At 49.2% G+C, this 16551-nt stretch overlaps 1 protein-coding gene across 5 annotated transcripts in view; it reads left to right on the top strand.

The window, feature by feature from the left end:
* The window catches only part of Atxn1 (ataxin 1), a 384962-nt gene that overhangs the window by 352664 nt on the left and 15747 nt on the right, over nt 1-16551 (top strand). For all 5 annotated transcript variants that reach the window (XM_076859235.1, XM_076859233.1, XM_076859231.1 and 2 more), the window contains one exon: nt 9229-11236. In XM_076859235.1, the coding sequence (XP_076715350.1) occupies nt 9389-11236 (1848 nt within the window). In that variant the 5' untranslated portion in view covers nt 9229-9388. The remainder of the gene's footprint in view (nt 1-9228; nt 11237-16551) is intronic.

Raw genomic sequence — 16551 nt, 5'->3', positions numbered from 1 at the left:
TGAACCTGCCCTCTACCTAACACCATAGCCTACCCTTGTTTGCTTTTTGTGGTGTCAGGGCATCGTGCATATGAGGCAAGCACCTATCACTGAGCTACATCCCCAGCCCAATAAAGTTCGTAGCCTGCCCTTTGAACAACTTTGCAGGTTCGTTCTCTTCTCTCCCCCACCATTTATTTATTTATTTATTTATTTATTTATTTATTTATTTATTTATTTATTTATTTATTTATTTAAAGTTGCTTAGGGCCTTGCTAAATTGCTGAGGCTGACCTTGAACTTGTGATCCTCCTGTCATAGCCTCCAGAACTGCTGGGATTACAGATGTGCGACACCACACCAGACGTGGGTCCTTGTTGCAGATGGTAGTAATAATATTATATTTTACACTGATATTCTAACTGTACCACTGGCTACAAAGAAATGGCTTTATAAATTCTGCAATGAATTTGTCACTATAGGGATAAGGACTTTATATCAAAAGTGCCAGGTCCTCGTCCTCCAAACCCTGATTCCAACTATGCCACTGTGGCCAGTTCTCATCTTGCCACAGTAGGCTGAGGGCTGAGGCCACAAAGGGAGCCACCTTCCCTGTCCTGAAACAGTTTACTCTGGACCAGGGTGAGAACCTCAAAGTGCAGGAGTGGTGGACCCCTCCCTCTCCCCCGGACCTGTTCCCAGTCTTCATCCAGAGTGCTGCAGGAGCCGTCATTTGGGTGCCCACAGGAAGCTCTTCTGGCGGGAGCGTGACTTGAGAGCAGAGAGTATTTGCTCATGTGCGGAGCCAGCCGAGGTCTTGACAGATGGGCTTTTCCAGCTTTTCTTACAAACTCCAACTCAACCTCTGCTCAACAGTGCCCTTGGGACCAGTCTGGATCCAGATGGTTATTTTTCTATCTTGAGCCTTTCCAGGAATTCCACCGTGGGCAGGCCGCCAGAGGACACTGGCGACGCAGATGATGCAGCCACGTCTCCCTGTGAGCTAGGATCACACAGCCCCTGGGCCTCGCCCTCCTCCCTGCTGGCCGGAGCCGATCCTCCTGCGTTCATGTAGGAGTGCCGTGAAGCCATGCACTGGACTCTGCCCACAGGACAGCTGTCCCCCTGTGCCGAAGGTGGCAAGACCCACTACGAACACCCCCAGTGCCATCCTCTTGTGGACTGGGAACAGTAATGGCAGAAGGTCAGGAAAGTTTGCCCCAGGCTTGATAAAGGCCACCTCCCATCACACCGAGAGGCAGCAGCAGACCACAGAGCCCCAGGTGGGGGTGGGGGAGGAGGCCGTTCAGCCTCCCCAGCGGAGGGGTCCAGTGGACACGCACAGCCAGCGCAGCAAGTGTCCTGAGGAATCCCCTCCAGCCTCTTCCTCAAGGCCTTGACCAGAGGGACAGCTCTGCCCCAGAGGCAGAGGGACCCTGAGCCAGTGTGCGTCCAATTAAGACTGTTACTTGGGAAGGATTTAAAATTTTTGATCGTTGCATTGAATTTCATTGCCAAAAAATTCTACAAATATACAAGCCAAAAAAAACTCTTCACCGTGCCGAAAATGTCCGCAGTGAGGTCTCTTCTCCTGCCTTGCCCTGACCCACTGAATTCCCAGCTGACGCTGGTAGCACTGGCCCAGCAAGACCTTTCCTGCACTGTGAGGTCCCCGTGGTGGGCACCACTGCCACCCACTGTGGGGAGCCTGGGCGGGTGCAGACTTGAACTTTCTGTCACTCTGGAGCAGGGGAGCCTGTTTAGAAGGAGCTTGGCTCTCACAGTTCTCAGCTACCCACTGTGTAGGAGGCGCCCCCTCCAGGCCCCTGCACAGCTGAGACTTGGATTGCAATCTGGTGAGTGGCATGGAGCTTGGTGGCTGGGCCTGGGGTCCCCAGTTTGCTTGCCTGGGAAATTCAAAGAGCCAGTTCTCTCTTCCTGAGTTCCCCCCCTCAGCCTGTGTGATTCTCGGTTGGTCTCCATATGACACAGTTCCTTTGGACATTTTTCTCCCACTTATGCATTCCATTCCTTTTCTAACCCCCCCCCCCAAAATTACTTGCCACTACGCTGTCCTCACCATAGTGTACCCCCACATACTAGTATTCCCTGCATCAGGATGGTAGAGGGCAAGAAAATGGCCCATGCTAGTTCTACCTCTGATTCTGTCTTTGAACAAGCCTCAGTGTTCCCTCCCCAACTAGAGGAGTAAGTGGCATGTTGAGGGTTACGGCCATATAGTAGTTTATCAGTTAATAGAAGCCATTTGTATTAGTTTCTTCAAGCTTCCACAGAGGGTTAAGATAACAGAAGTTTATTCTCTTGTTTTCTTTTATACTTCTGGAAGTCCAAGGTGTTGACAAGGCTGCGTTCCCTCCAAGAGCTCCAGGGGAAATGCCTTCCTTGCCTCTTGCAGTCTGATGGCTCTGGATGTCCTTAGCTTGGGACAGGACTGCGTAATTCCAGTCCCTGCCTCTGTCTTCACAAGGACATTTCTTCTGCGTGACTCAGATCTTTCTCTGCCCTTCTAAGGAGGCTTGTGGTTGAATTTAGGACCCATCTGGATAATCCAGAATGATGTCATCTCAAGATCCTTAGTTACATCTGCGAAGACCCTTTTAAAGTCACCTTCCTAGGTTCCAGGTGGCCATGACTTTGGTGGGGGAGGGGTCTCAATCAATCCGCTACTATTAATGTTGAAATGAAGACATATTCAGTATTTCTCTCTTCTTTATGTCCCTGGGCACTTGGGTGGCCGTTCTCCAGCATGGATTCCAAGGTGCATGTCCTTTCTTGCTTTTTCTCTTCTCACCGTGCTTTTGGGTGAGCAAGACCTCGGGGATACAGTCAGGGTGGAAAACCAAGCGTGTTGTGGGGAGGCTTGCAGACAACCTACTGTGCCAGCTCATGCAGCCTCCTATCCACACCCCCGCTGGTTTCTGGCCCCAAGTGTACCTGGATGGGACCTTTCTCCCTTTCAGTGTCCCTCCTGGACATGGGCTTGCCCAGGGAGGCTCCAAGTTAGACACAGAAGATAAAACCAATAAGCAATTTCCATTGAGGACACAGAAGAAAATGTGAAAGTAGGCCATTCTCCCAAAAAAAGCCATCTGGAGACAGGATGGAATCTATGGAGTCTCAAAATATTTGTAATGGGGAAAAAATGTAGAATAAATAGTTGAAACACCCAACCAGGGCAGGATCCCCCCATTCCTCTCGACAATCTATACCCATCGTCCGCATGGCACAGGGACGTGCCTCACTGGGCAGCCTGCCCGTTTTTAACAGCTCTGACTCTTTCTAATGGTGCCACGCTCTCTGTACTGAGACTCCCTGCAGTCTCAGCTGTCAGCAGGCTGCTTTGCCTCCAGACCCTCTGCCACCCCGGACACGCCCCATTGTCCAGTGTCCATGGTCAGCAGTTCATTAGTGAGGATATTACCAGAGCCATCTATGATCACAGTGTTGCAGTGTTTATTCATTAGTTCTGAACATTATGTGTTTTATGCTTTTTTTTTTTTTTTTTTTTTTTGATACAAGGGATTGAACTCGGGGACACTCAACCACTGAGCCACCTTCCCAGCCCTATTTTGTATTTGACAGGGCCTCACTGGGTTGCTTAGCACCTTGCTTTTGCTAAGGCTGGCTTTGAACCCGTGGTCTTCCTGCCTCAGCCTCCCCAGCTGCTGGGATTACAGACATGCCCCTCTGCGCCCTGCACATTGTGTTTTTTAAATGAAACTTATAATTACTTCAGCCATTTAAGAATCCTGCCTAAGTGCTAGTTGCTATTGAGTGTATTGTGGAATAGAAAATTCCTGGGATTTTTCATTTGAACCATCCCTAAACCAGATCACTCCACCCCTACTACCAGACTAACTGCGCTATTGAAACCAAGAGTAGGCACTTGTATGTACTCTCATTAATCTTAATTTTCTTGGTTCTGTGCCATTGCTTCCAGCTTCTGTGGATATATTTGAATATTAACCGCAACACATTAAGCATGCCTTCCAGCCTTCTGTTACCTCTAAATATGATAACCAAAACACTAATAAAATGTTGAATAGAACACAACTAAAAATAGAGTTGTAGCCTGCCATTTGCTTCATGCTGACATAAAACAATTAAGGTCCGCTGTACCTCCTAGAAACCCAGCATCTGATGAAGGAATGTGTGATCCACTTCCTTTGGGGCAGGCTCCGCCAGTCAACCATAAGGTGTCTAATTATGGCTGTCATCTAGCCCACCTTTGTCCACCCTGGATACTCCAAGGATGCCAGGGTTGGGCTTATTTACAATGATTAACCAAAATGAGGTGCCTTCTGCCAGGGTGCCACATACATCTTCCCCTCTGGTGAGATGATGAAACTGGAAGGAGATTGGTGAATTAGGACTTCAGGAGCCTTTGCCCTGTCCTGGTGACCTCTGCCATTATGTCCAGGTGTTCTGCCTCTCAAGGGTCATACACATTTTCCAGTACAAGTATCCCTTACCCAAAATGCTTGGGACCAAAAGTTTTCCAGGTTCTGGATTTTTTTTTTTTTTTTGGAATGTTTGCACACATATAATGAAATACCCTGGGGGTGGAGCCAAGTCGAAACATGAAATTTGTTTCACCTACACCTTACACACATCTCCTGAAGGTCATTTTATATGACATTTTTAGTGGCACCTGCACTCTAACTGCAGCCTGTCACGTGAGGTCAGGTGTGGAATTCTCTGCTGGTGGCGTCCAGACAGCCCTCTGGAAGCTTCAGACTTTGTAGCATTTCAGAGTCCAGATTTCCAGATCAGGAAGGCATGAGGGCATCTGCTTTTCTTCCTAATTGTGCAGGGACGGACCTGCAAGCAGCCATGGGCTCACTTCAACTGAGAAACCCAGGGTTGTGTTCGTAGGCAGGACTACTCTGTGGATTCCGCAGCCTTGGAGTGCCTAGTTGGGGCTTTAGGCATCAAATCCTAGGGGTTCTTCTCTTCTGAGCAGTTGTTCACAAGGCTGGGAGTCATCAGGCACATGGCCTCACTTCTGTAGCACAGTAGTTTCTCATTTTCCTTTCCCTTCTCCATCTGGATCCGTGATAGCAGCGAAAACATCTTTGAATTGGAATGATGGCAAAGATATAAGTATGGGCTTTCCTTGTTAAACAATTCCATTTTTCTTCCTGGAGTTGATTGAGTCCATAAAATGCATCATAGTCTTTGAAAAACACTTCTCTCTCTAGTTTTTTAAGGAATCAGGAGAAAAGGGGCAGTTATTAGGTAGACTGTGTTGGGTTTGATGATCCCAAGGTCAAGAGCCTGAGAGGCTTCGTCAGCCCCCAGGGTACGCATGGCACCTAGTGTGGCTCCCTGTGCCTGCTCCATTCGAAAGGGGCCAGCAGTGTTTAATTGCTCAACAATTCAGAATTAGAAAATGTATGGCGCATGCCTGTCATCCCAGTGACTTGGAAGGCTGGGGCAGGAGGATCGAGAGTTCAAACCCAGCCTCAGCAAAAGTGAGGCCCTAAGCAACTCAGTGAGACCCTGTCTCTAAATAAAATACAAAATAGGACTGGGGATGTGGCTCAGTGGTCAAGTGCTCCTGAGTTCAGTACCAAAAAATGAAGTAGAAAATGTATTCTTGAGTTTCTTTTTACTGTCCCTCTGAATCTCCTGCAGATCTTGTTAACGTGCAGGTTCTGGTTGGGGCCATAATTTTTGCCTTTCTAAAGAGCTCCGGGATGCTGGTGTTGCTGATCTGAGGATAAGACTTTGACTTGCAAGGCAAACTACCACCGAGCTAAATTTTAAAAGTACTGATAATTAAAAAAAAAAGCACCGTGCTAAATTTAAAAATACTGATAATGAAATAAATATAAATGTAGAAGCTACATTCAAAAATCCACAAGTGCTTGAGATGAATGTATTCAGAACACTGATTGCCAGGCAAACCACAGGTAGTAAGCTCTAAATAAATTGGTCTTGGTTCATCTATTAATTTCCCTTCTGCTTTCCCTTTTCTGATGGTGTTTAAGCAGTGTGATTCGCGTGTGGTTTGGTAACTTAGCGTCCATAGCGTTGGCCATGTTTCAAAGAAATGTTCCTGTTGTTGGCAGGTGCACTCAGAGATTAGCTCCAGGACCCTGAGAGTTCAGGGCAGAGGCCTTTTGTCTGCAACTAGAAAGAGACCCTAAAATGAACATCCCATTCTCCTTGTTTCTTTCTCTCTCTCTCCCTCTCCTCCCCTCCTCATCCCCCCACATCTTTCCCTCTCCTTCTCCCCCCTCCCCCACTACTCTACTTTTTCACATTCATAAATTACCTCTTCTTTCATCCCAATACAGTAATGCCGTGCTGGTGTACTATGGCGCCCTCTGGTGGTTTGTTAGAAATACAGCAAGATCCAGTTCCTACCTTCAGGTTTCCCTTTCAATGGAAGATATACACAGTACAGCTCAGAGTGCGCAGAGAAGTGACACATAACCTAGAGTTAGAGAGCTCTTGTTCCTCAATGCTGCATTGGCCAACAGTTCTAAACTTAGGAGAAGGCCAGGTGCGGTAGGGCACACTTGTAGTCCCAGCTACTTGGGAGGCTGAGACAGGAAGATCACTTGAGCCCAGGAGTTTCAGACCAGACCAGTGAGACCCTATATCTTTTTTTGAAAAATACTTTAGATTAATAAATTTAGGAGGAGATGAGTTGAGATTTATATAGTTCAACCTGGGTCACTCTAACTTCTTTTTAAATATATCCTTGACTTATCATTGGCAATCCCTAGTAAAGATACTGTTTATTAATGGGTAATGCTTAAGAAGAAGAAATCTGAATTTGTGTGTCAAAGCTGATATGTCTTCATGGTCCATTGGCAGAAGTCCACCCAGTTAGCATTTCGGACCCATGAAACCAGCCTCTCAAATAAATAAATAAATAAATAAATAAATAAATAAAATCCTGTGCTTCTGAGAAGCAAGTCAGCATTCTTTCCCCAATTTATGAAAGCTGGGTTCTTAAAAGTACTTTTCAAGGGGTTTTCTAGTTTGTTATGTTGTGCATTCCTTGTACTGACATTTTAAATTTCCATTGCTAATGGGCCCCTTCCTGAATGTGTTTGACATTTTACTTGGCTCTGAAAGGACTTTTATGCTGCTGTTTTTTCTTCCTCAGAGCTGCCTTGAGCTAATTAACCTATTCCCTTACTGGCTAGGCCTACTGTATGCAAATGTTCTCATTTCAGATTCTGACATATCACTCTTGCATGAACGTTTCTAATGAAATCCTGTGGGTTTTGGTTTTTTTAATCCGTTCTCCTGTGGAACCAGCAGGGGGCGCCCAGAACAGTTCTCTGAGTAGTTCTCAGAAATGAGTGTTCCTTGCTAACAGACATGAGAATGGGGGCGGGGGGGGGGGGGGCTTATCCAGTCCCCTTTCTTAAGAGTGGCTCTTTGAATCACTATTAAAAGGTCATTATCAATACTTTTCAAGGGGGCAACTTTCTTGATACTTTCTTAGTTTAATTTTATTCTGTCTTTGTAATTGATCTGTAAGCACTGGGTATAGATTATATGCTGTGCTCTTTCTAAGAGAGGCTGTACGGAATGAAGTTATTTAGGATCCGCAGGTTGGGAGGGTAAACTCCTTGGATGCCAGGATGGTTCTTCACTTCCTGAGCATTAATATTTCAAGTCTTTTTAGTTTTTGTTGCATAGTCTAAGTGCCTCTCTTGTCGTGTGAAATACCCTTTTGATGTTGTGACATCAAGTTCCTAAAATTCCTTCTACCTCTATTGCTCAAAGTCACCAAGGAGAGGAGCTTTCTGTCATGTCATTTGTGATTTTATCTTGGTGTCTGTTGCTATTGAAGCACAACCAGCAAGAGTCATTAAATCATTGCCCCCCAGAATTGCAAGTTAGGGTGGAGAACTGAACACCAGACAGGAGAGATTAGGGATTCAGGTGGTGTATGGAGGGGCTGGAAGAGTGCTGCCTGCCGTAGGTTGGGATCTCACTGTTGCTTCAGCCTGGCTAAGGTTGAAAGCTGAAGGCCGCGGCCTTGTTGCATTTTTTTTAAAAATCTGATCACAGAAACGAAGGTCTGGAGAACCCAAAGGCGTGCAATTCTCAGATTCCAGCCCCATAGCTCTTGGGATGTCAGCTCAGGCTGTTGCTTACCTCTGCAGCCCCCCATGGGGGCACTTGCACCTTCTCCTTGTCAGTGTGTTCATATTGGTTCCAAAGATGCACCAGGCCAAGTGGGCACTGATTTATACACACAGTAGTGGCAACTGGAGTCCAGTGTTACCAAGAGACTGAGATATGTGTCAATAAGAGCAGACGCCAGGGCCACTGTTTGTGTGGCCAGGTTCGAATACAGGAGTCAGATTTGTTGGAAAGACGTCTCATTTCTAGTGTTACTAGTGAGTTGCCCTTTCCAAGGAGAAAGGGAGGGGGTGGTATGAGGAGAAAATTCAAAGACGGCTTAGAAGGGGAGAGAGCACCGAGGATGAAGCGAGTACGTAACCCTCATTAAGAAAACTTTCAATGCCTCAGCCCTATTATTGTATCTGTTTTTTTTAAACTCTAATCAAATGCATTTTTTTTTGCCTGCCTCACGGATTTCTTTTGGCTTTCTGTTACCATGAGTGGCTGTACAGGGAATTCTTTTCAAAGTTATAGAGAACAGGACTATTTTGGGCTGCTTCTGCTGAGCCAGTGGGTGTCTATGTTAGGGATGACATAGATCCTGTCTGGACCTAGAGACAGGTGAATTCTTGAGAGTACTGGCGCTGGCAGGTGAGAATTCAGAAATAACCAGGAAAGACCACTCAGCACTTTAACCTGCTCTTCCCGGGGGACCTGGCTGCCGGGGATCAGGGGCCAGCTGACCACCTGGTGGGTCCTTCCTATGGGCTTCATTTGCTGTATCACCCAGGGAAAGAAATGCATGGTCTGTCTGCCCTTGAAGAAAAGGGAGGAGACGGGGGTATTGAGAATGACTTAGGGGAGTTGTTAACTCCATAAAGATTATGTGCTTTTAAGTTTCTACCAGTTCAGTATGAAACAGTCCTCATCTAGAACGTTCTGACCAAGGTGGCCAGTGTCTTACCTGCTGCAAGCCTGTGATCAGGTTTTTGGAATTCATGTGAAGTCCAGGGGCTTAGTCTTAATCTTGCTGGGACGTTTCTTTCCCAAGGCTGATATTTTTGCTTCCTTCCCCTCCCTCCCTTCCTCTCTCTCTCCTTTCCCCCCTGGCTGCCCTCTTCCTCTTCTCAGAATCCGGAACCGCTGTTGGCCGAGTGTACCCACGGGGAGATGATTCCTCATGAAGAGCCTGGATCCCCTACAGAAATCAAATGTGACTTTCCGTTTATCAGACTAAAATCAGAGCCAGCCAGACAGTGAAACGGTCACCGTGGAGGGGGGACGGCGAAAAATGAAATCCAACCAAGAGCGGAGCAACGAATGCCTGCCTCCCAAGAAGCGCGAGATCCCCGCCACCAGCCGGCCCTCCGAGGACAAGGCCACCACCGCCCTGCCCAGCGACAACCACCGGGCAGAGGGCGTGGCATGGCTCCCCAGCAACTCTGGTGGCCGAGGCCATGGGGGCGGGAGGCACGGGCCCACAGGGACTTCTGTGGAGCTTGGTTTACAACAGGGAATAGGTTTACACAAAGCATTGTCCACCGGGCTGGACTACTCCCCACCCAGCGCTCCCAGGTCGGTCCCCGCAGCCACCACGCTGCCCACGGCATACCCTCCCCCGCAGTCAGGGACTCCCGTGTCTCCCGTTCAGTACGCCCACCTTCCGCACACCTTCCAGTTCATCGGCTCCTCCCAGTACAGCGGGCCCTATGCCGGCTTCATCCCTTCGCAGCTGATCTCCCCATCGGCCAACCCTGTCACCAGTGCAGTGGCCTCCGCCGCGGGGGCCACCACTCCATCCCAGCGCTCGCAGCTGGAGGCCTATTCCACCCTGCTGGCCAGCATGGGCAGTCTGAGCCAGGCACCGGGACACAAGGTTGAGCCGCCGCCTCCGCAGCACCTCGGCCGGGCTCCGGGGCTCGTCACCCCGGGGTCCCCCCCACCCACCCAGCAGAACCAGTACGTCCACATTTCCAGCTCTCCGCAGAGCAGCGGGCGCGCGGCCTCTCCTTCGGCCATCCCCGTCCACCTCCACCCGCATCAGACGATGATCCCGCACACGCTCACCCTGGGGCCCCCCTCGCAGGTGGTCGTGCAGTACACCGACTCCGGCGGCCACTTCGTTCCCCGGGAGTCCACCAAGAAAGCCGAGAGCAGCCGGCTGCAGCAGGCCATGCAGGCCAAGGAGGTCCTGAACGGGGAGATGGAGAAGAGTCGGCGGTACGGGGCTCCGTCCTCGGCAGAGCTGGGCCTGGGCAAGGCGGCCAGCAAGGCCGTCCCTCACCCGTACGAGTCCAGGCACGTGGTGGTCCACCCGAGCCCTGCGGACTACAGCAGTCGAGATCCCTCGGGGGTCCGGGCCTCGGTGATGGTCCTGCCCAACAGCAGCACGCCCGCAGCTGACCTGGAGGTGCAGCAGGCCACGCACCGGGAGGCCTCCCCGTCTACCCTCAACGACAAAAGCGGTCTGCACTTAGGGAAGCCCGGCCACCGGTCCTATGCGCTGTCACCCCACACGGTCATCCAGACCACGCACAGTGCTTCAGAGCCTCTCCCTGTTGGGCTGCCAGCCACCGCCTTCTACGCGGGGACTCAACCCCCGGTCATCGGCTACCTGAGCGGCCAGCAGCAAGCAATCACCTACGCCGGCAGCCTGCCCCAGCACCTGGTGATCCCCGGCACCCAGCCCCTGCTCATCCCCGTGGGCAGCACCGACATGGAGGCATCCGGGGCAGCCTCTGCCATAGTCACGTCGTCGCCCCAGTTCGCTGCAGTGCCTCACACGTTCGTCACCACCGCCCTGGCCAAGAACGAGAACTTCAACCCCGAGGCCCTGGCCACCCAGGCCGCCTACCCAGCCATGGTGCAGGCCCAGATCCACCTGCCCGTGGTGCAGTCGGTGGCCTCGCCCGCCGCGGCGCCTCCCACGCTGCCGCCCTACTTCATGAAAGGCTCCATCATCCAGTTGGCCAACGGAGAGCTCAAGAAGGTGGAGGACTTGAAAACGGAAGACTTCATCCAGAGCGCAGAGATCAGCAGCGACCTCAAGATCGACTCCAGCACGGTGGAGCGCATCGAGGAGAGCCACAGCCCAGGCGTGGCCGTGATACAGTTCGCCGTCGGGGAGCACCGCGCACAGGTAAGGCTCGCCGGGGTCCACAGGTAGAGGGACCCCTGCCACACTGCCGCCATCACCCCGCCAGCCGAATTGCTTCTGCGAAGCAGGATTAAGGGGTCTCCCCAGTTCCTAGACCTTAGACTTGGCCTGTCCCCACTGTGTTAAGACGATTTAAGCCCTAATTTTCCGTGAGGGCTCCTCTTTGTAACAAACCAATCTCCATGCATCTAGAATGGGACTGGCTATATGCCGTCCTTGGGACAATTAAGGAGATCGCCACTCCATCTCACACTACGGTTATGTGAGACGTTGCCGCTGAGGTAAACTGAGCCAAGAAGATACGGTCTCTGCATTTTTTTTTTTTTTTTTTTTTTTTTTTGGAACTTCATGTGAATCTACACTTATCTCAAAAATCAAAGTCGATTTTAAAAGATTCGATAGGTATAAAATAGTTATTTTTAAGTTAAAAAAAAAAAAAGAAAATTACCACTCCAGTTTTTTTTCCTGTGGTTGGAGTGAAGAACCCAGATTCAGAAAGACTGACTGGCTCAGGTGCTGGTAATAATCAAAAAAGACAGGCTGATTTGGGGGGAAGGGGACCTTGAAGGCTAAAGTCACTGCCTACCATTCCAGCATCCAGGTTTTAAAGTATAGATTTTAATATCATATTGGTATGGCAAGGCTGGCAGATCAGGAGATGACTTGTTGAAAACATCGTTTTGTTAGCATTCCCAGTTGCTAACTAAGAACAGGGAACACACCACATCATGGAGATGGGGCGGGGGTTGTCTCCAGACAAAGAAAGCAGGGAGAACCTGGTCAGGAGCCTTAATTGTGACTTCCATGGGAAGGCATGGGCGAGGCAGGGTGAACAGGCTTAGGGTGGGTTGGTGTCATGATTTTGGTGGATTCTGGCATAGGATCTGTCCTGGTTATCTGGGAGCCAGCCTTGTGGTGACTATTGAAGGCAGATAGGAGTGTGGGCTTTGCATTGATTGGTATGCGTAAGAAAGGTGCGCTCTCAGGTGAGTTGTTTTCCATCTCTAGGAATTAGCTAATCCTAGGAGAGATGGATCCTCCCAGGCCAGCAAGACCCTAAGATGTCAAAGCATCAGAAAGTGAAAGGGTTCGTTAATATAGTCTGAGAAGTCAGGACTGTCCCCGGTGCCCTCCTGGGCTTGTGGTAAAGTCAGGTGTAGCCTAAACCAAGGCATGTCAAACACTGGGGGTGTGATTAACTCTGAATTTCCAAGGGCTCCTTCACTCTGCCCTTTCCAGGGTGCATTTGTTCTATAGCCTACTGTTTATATGAGCAGCAGGTTCAAGCCCAAGTTCACAGGCTTGTCCTCAGCTGGGTGCTTCGCTGGCTGTGGGGCCCACCCTCTCTGGATATGTTCTCTAAGGACTTAAAAACACTCAAATGTGGCAGAGCCCACTCCAGGTGTGAGATGAAAGTGGCCACGGAATAACTGATAGATTGATTTTTTTTTTTTTAATTTTCTTTGAATATCCCAACTAATTGCTTAGAATTGCTTAGAGCACCTTTAAAAGATCAAATAAAGATCATTTCCCGAAATGTTTTCAGAACTGCTCATGAATGACCAGGGGCCCTGAGATACTTTTTTATGCTGAGATGTCACTGTAGGTTGGCAGTCTTTGGTGAAGCCCAAGAAAGATTTCTCAAAAGTTCTGATTAAAAAAAAAGAAAGAAAAGCCAAATATCAAGATTGTTTTAAAATGGCATAATTATTCAGAACTCACTAACCATCTGTAGTTGCTGCTCAGAACTTTGCAAAATTAATGCTTCTATGATTTAAAAAACACAACAAAACAAAACTACCTTCCATATAAAGTCGAAGCTCTGCTTTCTTTTCTTTCCCATGACCTGATCACTGAGTCTCTTTGCTGACAGCCAAGGTGCAAATCAGCAGGTAGGCTTGTCGGGGATCATCCACAGTCTGCAGGGCAGCCCCCGTGCTGCTGTGCTACATGATAGAGAGGGATTCTGGAAATCAAGGCAAGAGAACTGTGGTCTGCTAAAGAGGAGGCTTGGCTTCATGCCTTAGAAAAAAAGTGCAAGGCCCAGGCACTGCCAGCCCAGCCATGTGTCATCTTCTCCAGCAGCCTATCAGAGACGGGCTGACGTCATCGGAGCTCAAACACTCCACCAGCTGTGTTTGCCCTGAGGAGCAGGTTCAGCTTCAGAGTAAGAGACCGGAAAGGCGAGAAAGGAAGGGACAGGGAACTGATGTCCCATGTCCTGGAGGTTCCCAGGGCTACAGGCTGCATCTCCCCAAGGGCTTTTCTCCCTAGCCTGAGGGATGTCCAGGTCTTCTCAACATGGCTCACGCACCCCCAGGGAAATGTAGATGTACACATTGTTGAACTTAGGTAGCAGAATCATGAATGTCAGGAAGCTGTGGAAGAAGACGTTGTTTTCTACAGGATGCGTGGCTTTGTGATCCAAGCCACAAGCATTAATGGAAAGTCGAAAGGATGTCCAGCTCTGAAAACCAGGATCCTCCCCAGAGACAACATGTGGTGTGGCGAGGCAGGCAGAGCACCAGGAGCGAGACCTGGGGTTTGTGTGTACCCTGCTGCTTCACCTCTCCCAGCAGCAACTGCTCTTGGGGCCAGGACTAGTGGCACATGACGAGTGGCTATTAATTTTTTTTTTTTGTACTGGGGATTGAACCCAGGGGGTGCTTAACCCCTGAGCCATATCCCCAGACCTCTTTTATATTTTATTTGGAGACAGTGTCTCCCTGAGTTACTTAGGGCCTCTCCAAATTGCTGAGGCTGGCTTTGAACTCACGATCCTCCTGCCTCAGCCTCTCGAGCCTCTGGGATTATAGGCAGGTGCCACTGCGCCCGGCTTGGCTATTACTTTTAAGGAACTGAATTCCTAATTGTTCCTGTGGAAAGATGTCTCTAGCATCATCTCTGGCTGATGCTCTAACAAGGCAGCAAAGGAGAACCATGTTTTCGCATACCTGTCGCTGGTGCCTGTGACTTCTCTGTGCCTAGCACACTACTGCCATGCACAGACGAGGCACCTTTGTGTTTACAGTCCCTCTGGCCTGATGCTGTGGAAGAAGTAAAGGAGCTTCGGGTGTTCTTTGTCACTGTGTATACCCAGTGAGCCTCCATCAGCTGGGGGACAGGTGACACATGCCACCACAGGTGGGGCAGAGTTGTTCCACCTGCCATCCCTTGGTTATGCTTGAGAGCCCCATGGGACAACAGACTGCTTCCCTTGGGCCTCACTCCCAAATGTAACCTGCTCAGTATTCTCCAAAAGTGAGGACCTGTCTGTGGCAAGTCCCAGAGGGGACTCCCAGGCTGTAGCATCAATGGGGGCACTACAACATGTTCTTAGGTAGGAAGCAAGTTAGCTGCTGAGAAAATATGCAGAACTGTCTCCACTGGGACTCACTGCAACATGAGTTTCCCTTTCCTGCTTCAACTCAGGGGCTGTTGGCCCTGAATAGAGAGTTTTTGAGAAATAAATATAAGACCTTGTGCTCTGAATAGAGGTCATGGAAGGAGAGACAATCTCTGAAAGCCTAGTAAGATGTCTGAACTTTGCCAGCAAATACCTTAAGGTACTTTACCCTGCCTGAATCCTCATGGTGCCTCCCATGCATGACCAAGGTGACCTGGAATTCCCATTTCTGCCAGGCCTGCTGAAGGACTGCCTGCCATCCTGTTTGAGCATATGGGATGTGCTTTCCTGAGCATGATTTGGACGTCAGGGATGGATCCGAAAGAGCACCGCGCAGATATAAGGGGCTTGCCAGTTCCACTTTTGCAGAGATTGTTAGCCTTGTGCCCACTGGGAGAGCCCCTGCCCAGGACAGCCCCAGCCAGCAAACAGTTCCATCTTACGAACACCCTGCCCGCTCTATCTCATGCTCCCTGGGTTCTGCTCTTCTGAAGAGTACCGGGGATTTGCTCCACGGAGTTGTAGTAAAATTGATTTGTAAAGCACTCTGGGCTGACACTTCTCTTTGGCCGATGATTTCCTAAACGCCGAGCTGCATGTGTCATTAGAGCTGTCTCTCACTTCCTGGATCCTGCCGAGGTGACTGCTCCCTTGCCTCCTTGGTGGCTGCTTAATATTCAGTGCCATTTTCTTGCCCTGCCTGTCCTGGTGTGGGCGTGTGTGCCCGCTCCTGCAGTGTGTTTTAATGATGTGCTTACCCCACGTCGACCGGTGGCTTTGCTTTCATTCCACTATTTTTTAGTTTGACTGCTGGGGCTCTGAGTCATGGTGGCAGCGTTATGCACTGAATGGATTAGCTGCAGCCTAAAAATAGCCAGGCACTCATGCGAGCAGCAAATAAGCCCAGAGAGTCGTCTCTCAGCAGCCAAGGCAACCTCCTTGCCAACATTTACCATGCAGGGCTTGGCGGAAACAAATCCTAATACATCAAAAAATAGATATTTGGTCACTGCCCTGAATGCTGGGCGTGTGCCCCAATCTTAGTCATAAAAGGTCATAAAAGTCCTATCAGTTCTAATATTATAAAGAGAATCAATCTCTCTCTCTCTCTCTCTCTCTCTCTCTCTCTCTCTCTCTCTCACTCACACACACACACACACACACACACACAAACACACGTTAGGCATATCAGCATGCACCTATAGTCCCAGCTACTCTGGAGGCTGAGGCAGGAGGATCCCTTGAGCCCAAGGGTTTGAGGCCAGCCCAGGCAATCAATGTAGCAAGATTCCAACTCAGAAAAAGAAAAAGGAAGAAGAAAAATGCTCTTCTTTAATCTTTGTGTAACATAAGTGCCCCCAGATGGGTGATCTTTTATGTATTATTGAGGCATGTGGCCACAGACCGTTATGGTTTATAGCTTTCTAAAAAAATTAAGACTTCATTGTTTTAAGCTGCTTTAGGTGTATGAAACATTGCACAGAAAGTAGAGTTCCCCCGATGCAGTGTCTTCTATTATTAAAATCCTGCACGTCTGTTACGATTGATGAACCAGTATTGATTATCATTAACTGAATCCCACGGTTTCCACTAGGGTGTGTCTGTTGAGCATTCTGTGATTTTTGTAGCCAGCGTTACGATATCATTCGGAGTAGTGTCACCAACCTAAAAACCCTCGAAGCTGTGTTTTCCCCCTTTCTGACTCTTTACCTCAAACCCCTGGCAGCCACCAATCTTTTTACCTTTTTTCTGGAGTGTCATAGGGCTGCAGCGTTTTGAGATGCAGTGTTTTGGGACTGGCTTCTTGCACTTAGCATTATGCATTTCTGGTTCTTTGTCCTTTTGTGGCTTAGAGAGTGTGCATCTGTTTTTGGCTGAGTATTTTGTCGCC

Source organism: Callospermophilus lateralis, chromosome 6, assembly GCF_048772815.1.
Source record: "Callospermophilus lateralis isolate mCalLat2 chromosome 6, mCalLat2.hap1, whole genome shotgun sequence".
In the NCBI taxonomy this organism is placed as follows: Eukaryota; Metazoa; Chordata; class Mammalia; order Rodentia; family Sciuridae; genus Callospermophilus; species Callospermophilus lateralis.
The sequence above is the reverse complement of the archived record's forward strand: the minus strand, read 5'-3'. Positions and strand labels throughout refer to the sequence as shown.